Here is a 12,302-nt window from a genome sequence, read left to right on the forward strand (position 1 = left end):
AACCAAAAAAAAAACAACAAAAAAAAAACAACACAGCCTTCATATGAATACTTAGCAAACATTATTTATCCACATTCTTTTTGTTTTTATGTGTCATATTCATCTTTATTTTTCTTTCAACACTTTGTTAATGCCACAATGGATTAAGATACAGTCACTTTTGGAAATAAACAACACACAGAACATCCAGCGTATACTTGAGTGCTTTACAGTGAGAGTCCTCAAGACTTCCAATGACAGTACATGAACGAATGTACTGACTGCTGCTGCGTCTCAAATGACCCAAAGAGGACTGAGGCCACATTCCAATCACATACACAAATGCTTCCTTGTCTCTTGGATTTCCAGCCTAATATTAAGTCATCTTGTGTAGAGACTGAGACAAGGAAAGGAGCTCTCTGATCCCAGATTGACCTGTGTTGCATGCTACGATGCAGTATCACTCCACACCAGCAGAGGGCGCAACAGTAAACACTCAGGGCAAAGTTTCCATTCAATACTGCCTCTGATTACAGATTGAGATGTATGTACAAAGAAGGCGGGAATTTTTTTTAAGTCTACTTGCCTTTTTTTCCAACCATATAATTTGACATAACTAAAAATATATGATACATTTTTTTTCTCTTAAAATAAAGATTAAAGAAAATATGTATAATCTATCATTTAAAATAGTCTAAAATGCATATGTCAATTTGAACACAGTTCACAAATTTTTGCATGTTTCATACGATCCCTAAAAAAAGAAAAGAAGATAAAGTAAAAATAAAACTGAACACGGTTTAATGTGTTCCATGATAAGTCCAGATTCTCAGTGCAAGTTGTTCCCAGGTACATTTTCAAGAATTGTTCTCCAAAAAACTTGAAGTAGACAGGTAGGAGGATGGATGGCCAAGCAGATATTGGTACAACCAAGTTTTTAATGACATAAACATAGCTCAGTATTAGTTTGGACAACATGGTTAGAGGAGTGGGAGTGGGGGTTGGCCAGTGAAGTTACACACACCGAACACAGTCCACATTTAACAACACAGTCCTCGTCTGGGAGATGCGCAAAAAAACCAACATATATCCACCATTCCAAGTCAGCTGATACGCGGAAATCCAGAATGAATCTAAATACACATTTATTATTTTTTTTGTTCATTTTTTCATAGTATATTAAGTAAAGGTTAACACTGAATTACACGCACACCCACACACACATAAACAGAATTTTGTTTTTCTGTATCTAGGGTTCACATTCACAGTTGTGCTACAACATTAGATAAGGAGGGCAGGTTTCTTTTAGGGGGGGGGGTCGCGGCTGGTAGGAGGTCAGAGGGCAAAGATAGAAGATGTAATGGCTGGCTGGTTGAAGGGGCTGGGGCATGATGGAGGGGAAGGCAGTGGGGAAGTGCAGACATCCACATCCACAGAGCTCCAGACACAATGACAAACCTTCAGAGGAGGGAGAGAAAATGAAATCTGATTAAAACAAGTACTTTCAATAGAAAGTAGGTGAAGTCTAAATATATATACTTTAATAAGACAAACAGAGATGGAGATTCAAAAACATTCATTCAAATCTCTGTGTCTATGTCTCTCAGCTGTTCAAAACTGTCCTTTACATTAATTACACTGGTGGTTCCCAACTTTTGTGGATTGTGATCTCTTAAAGGGGCTCTCCAACAATGTATTGTTGCACTTCCATTAAACTGAGGGTCTTCAAATCATGACCTTTAGTAAGAAATGTGGGTCAAGCAGGAGATACAGTTACATCTTTTCACTAGACTCTCGTAGTCTGGTAAATTCACGTCTTTCAAAGTCCACACCTCCAGTTTGTAATACAGGCTTCCCGGTATAAATTTGTAATCACCAAGGCCAAGCCGAGATAACCCTGAGATGTTATTCTCTCAGATTTGTCAAAGCTCCTTCCAGAGCCACAGAAGAACATTATACAATTGTTTCCCTGTTGAGTACTAACTCCTTATGACGAGTAAATTGGTGGAATCTTGTCTTGTGTCTTTAGAGTGGACATGGGTTATGAGCAGTTCAACTACAAAGTAGTTCTTCCTTCTCAGATTGTGTGATTTGTAGTATTTTATATATTAAAGTATTCAGTATTTCATGAGCAACGAGACATGTCACTCGCTTTAATCATCTTGTGACACCTCAGATTTTTCTCGGGACCCCAAGGTCGGGAACTTCACATTCAGGGCGCATTAATCCTGTTAGCTAGCCAAGACTGCAGGATTACACATGGCTCACATGTGACTAATGGAGGATTTTGTTCCATAACCTTTGCGATGACAAGTGAAAAGAATACATTACAGCTCTGAAAGTTAGATTGCAGCTCTCTGTTTTTTATGTCTATATACCTTGGGGGTTTACAGGTCAGTCAGTCTACATGAAGTCCTTAATGTTGAGGTCATCCAGAGCGTTCCTTGGTGGTGGAGGCTTTCTGGGGCTCTGGGCCACTCCAGGAGACATCTGCAGACACATGTACTTTTAGCACTTAAAACCCATTTTGTCAGAGCAGCTGCAACCTTCAAGTATGAAGTTTTAATGAGCGTGTTACCGGTGCTCCGGGGGTCGCTCCCGTGGCAGCGAAGCCTGGCCTCACCATGGGCATCATGGGAGCTCCTGGTGCCCCAGGCTTATACAGACAGACGGGTGGAAGGAAAAAAAGACAGTGAGACACAATGTCGGCCATCTGATGGGTGTGAGGGACACCTAAAGGGCTCATTGTCCATCAATGTCCAGTAATGTCCAGACTGGTTCAGGAACATTACTAGACCGTACTGGACTGGTGGTCTTACCATGCTGTAGCTGGGGTAAGTCCCCATAAAAGGAGGGGCACCCATGGGTGCGGTCTAAAGGTGCGGAGGGGAGGGAGAGGAGGAGTTGGGATGTTACTACACTACATATATGACAGACACACACACACACACACAGTGAAACAATGCACAAACACAATTTGTTTTAAATCATAGGAAACGTAAAAGATTTCTAGCAACACACAAAAATTACGTTAAAGACAAACCAATGCTGAACAATAAAAGGTGGCACACGACAAATGGAGAAAATACCACGACACAACAGAAGCCCTGACTTAACGTGATAGCTAATAATAGTTCATGATTGATTTACACATGCACAAGCAGCTTTTTGCAGGTAGCCTTCAGATGAGTGTCATATCTGTGGTTGCCAAAAAGATAACTGACATATCCATAAGAAGCAAATGTGCCAATGAAGGGGCGAGTTCAGCTATGAGGGGGAGAACCAGGTGGCATGCCTGGACTCGACTTAAAAGAATATACAAACTTAAGAGAAGAAGAAGCTGTTTCTAAGCAACAGCTTCTTGATTTGGCACTATCATTTGCCACTTCATCAGTCTCCAGTAGATATTCCAGAAATAATAATTATTTTGAACCAGACTGCCTGTTGAAATCTGCCAAAATTTCCCTCACTTTGGACCATTTTCTAAACATTTGCTACCAGTGCATGTGCTCTGTTAGAGGTTCTCTGAGATGTGATTTAAATAAAATCCACCAGTAACTTATAGATTGCTATAAGCCTTTTTTTCCTCTCTTCACTGCCACGCCTCTCAGTTTCCTAGGTCTATGATTGGACCTGGAACCTGGAGAGCCAGATGAAGGCAAAGCGTGTGATTGCTGCTATGCCCTGTCTGTCGCTGCCATGCGGCTCCACTCCATGCTATAAGACACAGACAACATTTACCATGGGAGCACCCCAACAGGGGGGAGCTACCTGAGGAGCCGCTGAGGTTCCCATTGAGAGATCTGAGACAGAAACAAAGAGAAAGAGAGAGAGGTGCTGCAAAATCACTGTTTTCATTTACAAGCAGTATTACGACAGAACAGGATAAAAGAAGAAGGTGAATTAAAACATAACCTTGATACCACTCTCAGATTTGTTTTAATAAAAGTATGGCAACTAGAGCCAGGAAGCGATTAGCTAAGCTTAGTATAAAGACTAGAAAACAGTCTGAGGGCTCTCTCAGTAGGTCAGAAATATGCCTACCAGCACCTCAAAAAAGGTCCCTAATTAACATGCTGTATCCTGTTTTTACCGTGTAAAAGTAAAAATGTATAAACACCAATTTGAAGTTTATGATGGAGTTAAGTGCAGCAGCTATGTCTTGACAAACTAAGCTAATCGCCTCCTATCTCCATAGCCCCATACTTTAAGGAATAGAATTAGGGAAATACGCTTATTTAACCACATGCATCCAACAGTGGGAAAATCCGCCAACCAGCCCCTCTAAAGCTCACTATTTAACACCACATTATATCTTGTTTGTTTACTCTGTATAAAAACAAAGGGTTATTTGCCAACATTTTGGTTAATTGGTTGTTACTTTGGTTATTGTACGGATTAAACAAACAATATTTCTATTAATTATTGAGCTTTAGAGGTAGGCAGATTCTGTTACAGCTGGACAGAACGTGAATAAATGTACTTCCCCAAATAATGAACTATTCCTTTAAATCAATACCTTTGACATCTATTACTTTAGTTAATCTAAAATGACTACTTACTACTTGCCATGTTAGCCATTGAGGTGTCAACATCACCCGCCTGAGGGGTCACAGTGGGCTTCATTACATCCCCTAGGCCATCAAATACTACAGAAGGGAGGGAGGGGAGGAGGGGAGACAAGGAGGGAGACGGAGGGAGGCATCAGCATCCTTCAATGCAAGCAATGCTCACACTCTAGCAGAACTCAGTAGCAGTCCTCCTTACTACTGGGATTACCATGACAACCAATAGATGTCTCCATGACAACAGAGAGAAGAGAGGAGCATTGGAATGTGAGCTAGAGAGCAGGTTAATATCTAGTAAAACAGCCAATTTCAGTGTATTAAGATCATGATATGATAAATAGTTTATCACTTATTGCAGACTGTGTGTAAAATATATTTGTAGTGTGTCTAATATAGTCATATCTGCTACAGGAGACATCTCTCAGGTCAGCTGCTTACTAATGTGGTAGTTTGCATGTATGGGCATAAGAAATAAGAACTAATCCAACTTTAAAAAATATGTATATGGGATAAATAAACTTAAGGTTTTGTGACCATATATGTGACAGATTGCGGTGTCTTACCATCATAACAACATGCACAGCGTCAAGAATATGTTTTCTGTGCTTGTTGGTAAATTTTGATGTTTTTACTGTGTGTGTGTCATTGTAGCAGAAACTGCGATGAGGGCAAAAGCACTGCAGCTAGATGAAGTGGGGTTAATTACAAAAGAAGCCCTAAATAATACTGCTACTTTACACACTCTTTGTGACCATCAAGCATCTGGTGGTGGAAGGGACAGTGCAGCTGAGCTTGGCTTGCACCACTGCAATGCAGCAGTGCACTGTGGGAAATTAGCGTGTTAAAGAGCAGAAAACTCACCCAATCAAATGGCGGGAAGCAAGCAATGAGCCAGCCCAAGAGCCAGATGGAGAGAGTGAGTGAGGAAAAGAGAAAGAGAGAGAAAGCAAAAAAAGCACAGATGCCAGAGAGAGAGAAAATGCAATGAGGTTTTAAAGGAGCGGGTGACAATGAAACCATTAGAGTTTATTGCATGAATGATAGAAAGAGAGGGGAAAGAAAGAGTTAAGCCTCAAAGCAGTAGTATTGCAGACCATCAGTTATACAACACGAAGACCAATGGCACGGGACAGGAGATGACTAGGAACCAGGTGAGCAGGGCCCACGTTGCCACGGTAACAGTCACCACGGTTACCAGTTGTACAGCTCGTGAAAGGTTGAGGGAGATTTGAGGAATTCCCCAAAGACTAATAAGTGCTATGCAAATGAGGTGATGCAATGATGACGTTAACGTGACCATATATGGACATATTCTGAATCCAGAGGACTTAACGGGGACTTGACACTTAACCAAAGACAAGCAGTCCAAGAATCACACCAAAGTTTATGACTGTATGATAATTATTCAGTATTCAGTGTGATAATGAGCAAAACAATAAAAACTGTTGATAAGCTAACAGCAAGCTATTTCATTAACCATTACCAAAGTTAATAGAAACAGTGACCAATATAACTACGGATAAAACAAACACTTTGCCAGGCAAACACTGTTGTAAACAACTGAAAGAAGGAGCATGCAGTTACTAATGAATTAACGATAGTTGCAGTCATGGATGGAGTATGAGGCAATAGGCCTCTGAGCACAGATAAAGCATGTCTTCTTAAAGCAGAGCAGTTCTGCTACCAAACTCAGTTAGCTTTTCTAATGTGACTGTGTTTTAATGAAATCTTATATAATATAATATGAATATGAAGGGAACATTGAGCAAAAATATTGGAGTTGAATGTTGGATTTGCTTTACAGACACTAAAAGACTTTAACTGAGCTCTGAGAACTTTCCGACTTTTCATTTCATAACCGGGGGCGACCTGACCCCCTTGGCCTGAGCCCAGTAAGCCCGTTGAGTAATCCATCCATGGCTGCAGCACAGTGTGTTTCACTAAAATGGAAATATTAATGTGAAATGTTTGTATTCCCTCCACTGTACACACTACGCATGCAGAAGGACATTTTAGGAGTTTTACCTGACATGAGCTCAGCACCAGGGGCGGCAGGAGTGGCAGCTGTGGCGTCTCCTCCTGTGGACTCTGGCAGGTCAACCCATAAAAATATACCAAACCGTACCACGCCAGGTCAAGGTAGGTTGAGCCATTCCCATCGCAGCATAAGGGCAAAGAAGGGGTAATAGTCAGCCTTCGGCTTCACGCTGGTAATGCCAAACAAAGTGCTAAAGTTAGACAGGAAGGCTGAAAGTGTGAATACACAATTACATATATATTCAAATAAACCAGGAAACATTGCTTTTAGAATTTAAAACACACTCACACATGCATATTCAGTGTAATATCTGTGTTCACAGTCCTTCTTTCCCACTTGACACATACCAGGAAGGTTATTTGTTCTAATGATGCTGTGGCAACTTTGAATACAGACACTAAGGCCAGCAAAAAAAGAGGAAAGTAAAAAGCCCACAAAATTCATAGCTTGCTGTTCATAAATTATTCAGCTGTTTCAACATGACCAAGCTTCATCTCAGGTATCTGCTTGTAATACTTCCATGACTGACCAACAAAGAAACAACGTTGTTTAAGATGTCTGTGAGTGCTGACAACACAAAATAATTAAACTATAAATACATAGGAAAAGTACAATATGCAACAACATAACTACCTAGTAGATAGGACTGTTAAAGCCTAATATTACTATTTGTTTTTTCATTTCATGTTTCCCAGATTCTACCCCTCTTCTCTGATGATGCATTCATGAACAGGGGAGGCAGAGTCAGGGCAGGCAGTCTTGTCTGTTACCCACCACCAAACAGGTTCATGATGGCTCCCGTGTCAATTTTGGGTGGGGGTGCAGAAGAGAGGACGGGGGCAGGGGAGCTGAACACATCTGCTGGGGAGGGCAATGTGGAGATGGTGTTTAGAGCCCAAACACACTCACACACAAATGCACACAAACTATTGACTGTGATTCATTATAATGCACATTTATCAATTGCTATTGCAGCGCACGCAGTACATGCTGGAATGGGAAAGGAGCTTAGAGTGATTTAGTAAACATTTCAGAGAGCTCGATAGCTTTTAGCTGACCCATAAGAGAGCAATCTCATTTCCTTTTTTTTCTTCCCCCCGATCAAAGCCAAGGACAAAGCTGAAGAACAGGCACGGCAAGACAGGATATGAGAGAGAGAGGCATAGTAGGTGCAATAGGGTACCTGCTGTAAACAAGTCAGCACTGGGAGCGGGGTCTGCATTGGGGAAGCTTGTGTCTGGCATGGAATCAAAGAGATCTACGAACACCCATAGAAAGCAATATTAAAATGCTCAAACACTTGAAAACTGGTGAGGATGCTCAAGTTAAACTGAAAAATCCCATCAACATGTGCACATTAGTCTGACGAAACCAATGAAGAAGAATAAAAGAGACGAGCGGATGGCAGGCAGCATCAGACAGGAAATTCAGGCGGATGCTAATCAATATGAATAAGAGCACAAGACATGAGATGAATACCGAACCACACACATCTCTAACGTTTACCGCTGAAAAGGTCAGTTGCAGGGTTGGCGGTGCTCGGAGCTATGGGAGCTGAAATGGTTGCAGTTGTGGTGATGGTGCTGGAAGCGGAGGTGAAGAGCGGTGACGGGGAAGGGGAGGGGGAAGGCTGGGGCACCACGGAGCTAAAACAGGCATCCAACGAACTACCCGGGTTATTATTCTCCACTGTCATCATGCCGAAAAGGTCTAGACCTGGAGAAACTGCTGCGTTGGTGCTACCTTCCGGGGAAGCAAAGGGATCTTTGGGGGAAGAAGTAGGGTGGGAGGTGGGGGGGGAGGTAGAAATGTAACACATAGAGAGTTAGACTAGATTTTGATGCAAAACAGAATAGATACATATATTTAATGTGATGATGATGATGGAAATACTGGGATAAACATGAAAGCTGAGGAGAAAGAATCTGAGAGGAATGATAGGAGAGAGCAGATCTCCAGCACACTCCTGGTGTCAGTTGAACCAGAAACAGCTAAAATATCAAATTAAACTAATATTTAACACCTTCAGTGTATAAACCTGATCAACAAACCACAACTAAAACCAGACAACTGCCACAGGCATCCTTCTACATAACAGAAAATGCACAAAGCTTCTGAAGCCAAAAGATACAAAATAAGTAAGACTATTGTCTTTGATCGCCATGGTAACAACAATAGTACTGTCCAGACACCACCAGTAATGAATAGCAAATCTGTACGCCTACTGCCTCTGTACAAAGCCTTGAGATGAAACCCTGATTAAAACTCGAGACCAACAACGCACACAGGCCTGTAAGTTATTAAACATCATTCACGGTAGTGGCCCTCAAACCAGTAAAAATACTTACTACTTTTCACCACTGACTCAAACTCACTCACACAGACACAAGCACACACAGACAGACTTCCGGTCACCCACCAGCTCCAGTGTTGGCTGGGGTGGACGTAGCGGCAGCACCACCTTCAGCTGCGGCTGCAGAGGCCTCAGTGGCGGGAGCAGGTGTTGCAAAGGCATCTGAGGTTCACACAAACCCCAGCAGAGGACAGAGATGCCCAGAGAGATAGAGACAGATGAAGAAATAAAGATGAAAAGAGAAAATAAGGAGTCAGGAAACATGTGGAGGAAGAGACAACATCAGAAAAAAATAAAAGTATAAGCTTAGCGCACTGAAGTAGAAAACAGAAAATAATCAGCACCTATTACACAAAGTATTCAAGTGTAAAAAACTGTAGCTTACAGCATTGATATCGGACATTAATGACTGACAGGTGAATGGACAAATGGGAATACATAAAGGAGGCACTACAGCAAGGATTAATCTACAGCACAAAGAGCAGAATAAGCCTGAAATCTACTTGAAGTGTTACAGCTGCCGTCTGTAGCTGTAGCCACGTGACAGGGTTTGATAGAATTGCTTTTCACTGAGGTCAAAGAAAAGCATGTCTGCCTATCAAACAAGACGCATGTGGAGAATGAGCAGTATGTTTATGTGCAAGCCGAGGGTGAGTGCGTGGCTGTACATAATTACATAATACAGAAATGTCTGTGAGCATGTAGAGTGTTTGTGGAGGAACAGTGTGCCTGTGTGTTTGCAAGAGAGGAAATGAGATTGTATTTCTGTATCCTATTTTGTATGGATTGTTGTATTATATATAAAAAAAGATAATTATAAAAATAATCACGAGTAAATTGTGTAAAACTAATAAATTAACCAATAATTTGTGAGATAGCTATGAACACAACTCAGTATTAAGAAATGTCATTATTTTCATAGCAACGGTTTTATTGGAGTTTATTCAATGTTTTTATTTAATAGCATTTCCCCTAAGGACACTGGTACACTGATTTCATGTCACATTTAACTTAATAATATCAAATTTCCTGATCACCTCTCCAGCCAATCACTTGCTTCTCTTTAGCAAGCAAGCTGAACAGCTGCTACCACATTGTAGCTCCATTGTTAACGGGAGCAGCTAGGTGGTCTTTACACAGTTACCTCAGTAGTGTTTTGAAAGTCAAAAAAATAACATTTCCCATTGGTTGAGTTCTTAAGTTTTAAATTATTAATAATTATTAACAATTATTTTACAATGTATTGGTTCATTTATATAGTTTACACAATTTATTCATATGATTTTTTATTTCATAATTATTTATCTATTTATTTAATATTGAATACTTTTCTAGGCAAACCAGGCAGTTGATAGCTGACAATGATAGCGGTACAGTGCATCATTAAGACTTCACTGTTTTTGATGATGCAGCTCAATTAGCAGAATACAGACAATATCAGTAATACATCAGCAAAGTTCTGTCTACATACTGTATGTGTTTGAGCATGCAGTCATCTTTGTGTTATCATATTGTGTGATGGTTTTAGGGTTGAGCTTCTCAGAGTGATTCTTTCGTAGAGAATTTTCTGGAAGCCCACTGACCTCCCAACAGATCCATATTGGCCGCGCCAGGGGAGGTGGCGGCTGCTGTGCTAGTGGGAGGAGCTAGAGAGACTCCGGGTTCTGCCGCTGCAGGAGTGGGTGTTGCTGCTGCAGAGGAGGGGGTGGGCTCTGCCGTGAGGGTGGGTTCAGATAGCAAGGAATCGCCCATTTCTGCGAGCACCAACGGGGTGTTCGTAATCCCCAAAGAAAGGTACCAAAATAAACCCCAAAAGAGCAACCAAAATAACCAGTTGAGTCACCGTTACAACAGTGAACAAAAACCAAAACAAAATTCAAATCAAGCCCAGTTAATCAAATTTAGAATTGACAGACCAAAGTAAAATCCAAATTTAACCAAATTAAAGTTGTAAAAATTATTGAACACCATCCAGTCATAACCAACAAATAAAAGACAACCAACCAAAATGGCCCCCGTTGAAAACCAAAAACAGACAATGGAGTATGTGGAGGGAAGGGAGAGAGAAGGCAGAGAGAAACAAAGAGACTACTCAGACTAAAGAGAACAGCTTGAGGAGACAAACAGGGTGGTAACCATGTGACATTTGTACATTATAGTCTATCTTTAAGTTTAATTTGGATTAAAACACTGACATTCACCTCAATTTCAGATTAGAGTTTGTTCAGAAAGAAAGTCAGTGACGCTGAGGAAGATGATTTAAGATTACATTAGTTTAAATAAGAGCTTGGAGGTGAAGTGAAGAGTGGAGTGACACTCACCTGATCCAAGGAGATCTGTTGTAGCATAAAACGAGGAAATGGGGAAAAAGACATGTTAGTTCAAGCCTAAATTATGACAGTTCCTATAGATTGAATTAGTTTACTCTCCTAAACTGAAAAGATGATCACTGAGAGAAAATAGATCATTTGTCTTCCATTCACAGTACTGGCTTAAGACATTGTGGATTTGGAAACCAGCCGCTGCTTTGACAGGAAGGACGGAGACTTACCTCCCCAAGACGTGGGTGCAGCTGATGGTGCTGAGGGCCCCGAGGAGGACAGTGGATCCAGGTCCAACAAGGAACTGAAAGATGAGACAGAAACAGAGAGAGAACGACATTCAATTCATCATCCTCTGCAGTAGGTGAGCTCCCGGTTGCGGAAAGGTCTAGGCATCTTGGTTTAGTATGTTAATAAGCACTTAAACATTAACTATAGCTGAGGCTGATGCTGTGAGCTTTTCAGGTATTTGGCCATGAAAGAAAATATAGGACAAAGTAAAATTTTGACATGAGGATGGCACAAGAGGAAAAGTCAGGAAAGTGATAACAATTACATTATCTACTTTTGCAAAATAAGCTCTTAAGCATGGTACTAAGTGGCCTCAAGGACAATTTATTGTCAAGAGATTTTCCGAATCAAAGAGGCAGAGAAAAGAGAGGAAGTCAAAGAGACTTTACAGCAAACAAACACTCACTCTTCAGCCGGCTCTGGAGCAGCAGCAGCGGCAGCGCTCTCCCCAGGAGGAGGCTGCAGTGTGGGAACAGCGTTTGAAGATTTGGCCGGGGTCGATGTCGGAGACACATTGTTTGTCGGAGACCCCTGGAAGATAGACAGAGAAGCCCCATTTCAGCTGTGCATCAGTCTGGAAGAACTCATCAAAAATATTGACTGTTTTGAAAGTGCATCTCACCTTTGTTGGAGACCTGAAAGAGTGAAAGAGTAGGAGGAATTGTTAATGCTTTTGCTTGAAACAGACAGATCTGCAGGACACCGGCTGAAAATTATTGGACAGGTCTATTTTTAAAGGTCTAAACTCAAGA

General features: G+C 41.2%; 1 protein-coding gene across 4 annotated transcripts in view; it reads right to left on the reverse strand.

Moving 5' to 3' along the window:
* Window positions 1-10: 10 nt before the first annotated feature.
* The window catches only part of snap91b (synaptosome associated protein 91b), a 23,598-nt gene continuing 11,306 nt past the window's right edge, over window positions 11-12,302 (reverse strand). The window contains exons 12-23 of one of the 4 annotated variants that reach the window (XM_035678189.1): window positions 12,173-12,185; window positions 11,957-12,081; window positions 11,490-11,563; window positions 11,260-11,274; window positions 10,522-10,692; window positions 9,005-9,100; window positions 6,573-6,635; window positions 4,542-4,628; window positions 3,721-3,782; window positions 2,558-2,635; window positions 2,358-2,469; window positions 11-1,437 (exon numbers count right to left, since the gene is read on the reverse strand). In XM_035678189.1, coding sequence (XP_035534082.1) covers window positions 2,383-2,469; window positions 2,558-2,635; window positions 3,721-3,782; window positions 4,542-4,628; window positions 6,573-6,635; window positions 9,005-9,100; window positions 10,522-10,692; window positions 11,260-11,274; window positions 11,490-11,563; window positions 11,957-12,081; window positions 12,173-12,185 — 871 coding nt within the window. In that variant the 3' untranslated portion in view covers window positions 11-1,437; window positions 2,358-2,382. The remainder of the gene's footprint in view (window positions 1,438-2,357; window positions 2,470-2,557; window positions 2,636-3,720; window positions 3,783-4,541; window positions 4,629-6,572; window positions 6,636-9,004; window positions 9,101-10,521; window positions 10,693-11,259; window positions 11,275-11,489; window positions 11,564-11,956; window positions 12,082-12,172; window positions 12,186-12,302) is intronic. The other 3 variants (XM_035678191.1, XM_035678190.1, XM_035678192.1) reach the window with 3 other exon arrangements.

The sequence above is a fragment of the Morone saxatilis genome, unplaced genomic scaffold (assembly GCF_004916995.1).
Source record: "Morone saxatilis isolate NCDOM2014 unplaced genomic scaffold, NCSU_SB_2.0 Contig7, whole genome shotgun sequence".
In the NCBI taxonomy this organism is placed as follows: domain Eukaryota; kingdom Metazoa; phylum Chordata; class Actinopteri; family Moronidae; genus Morone; species Morone saxatilis.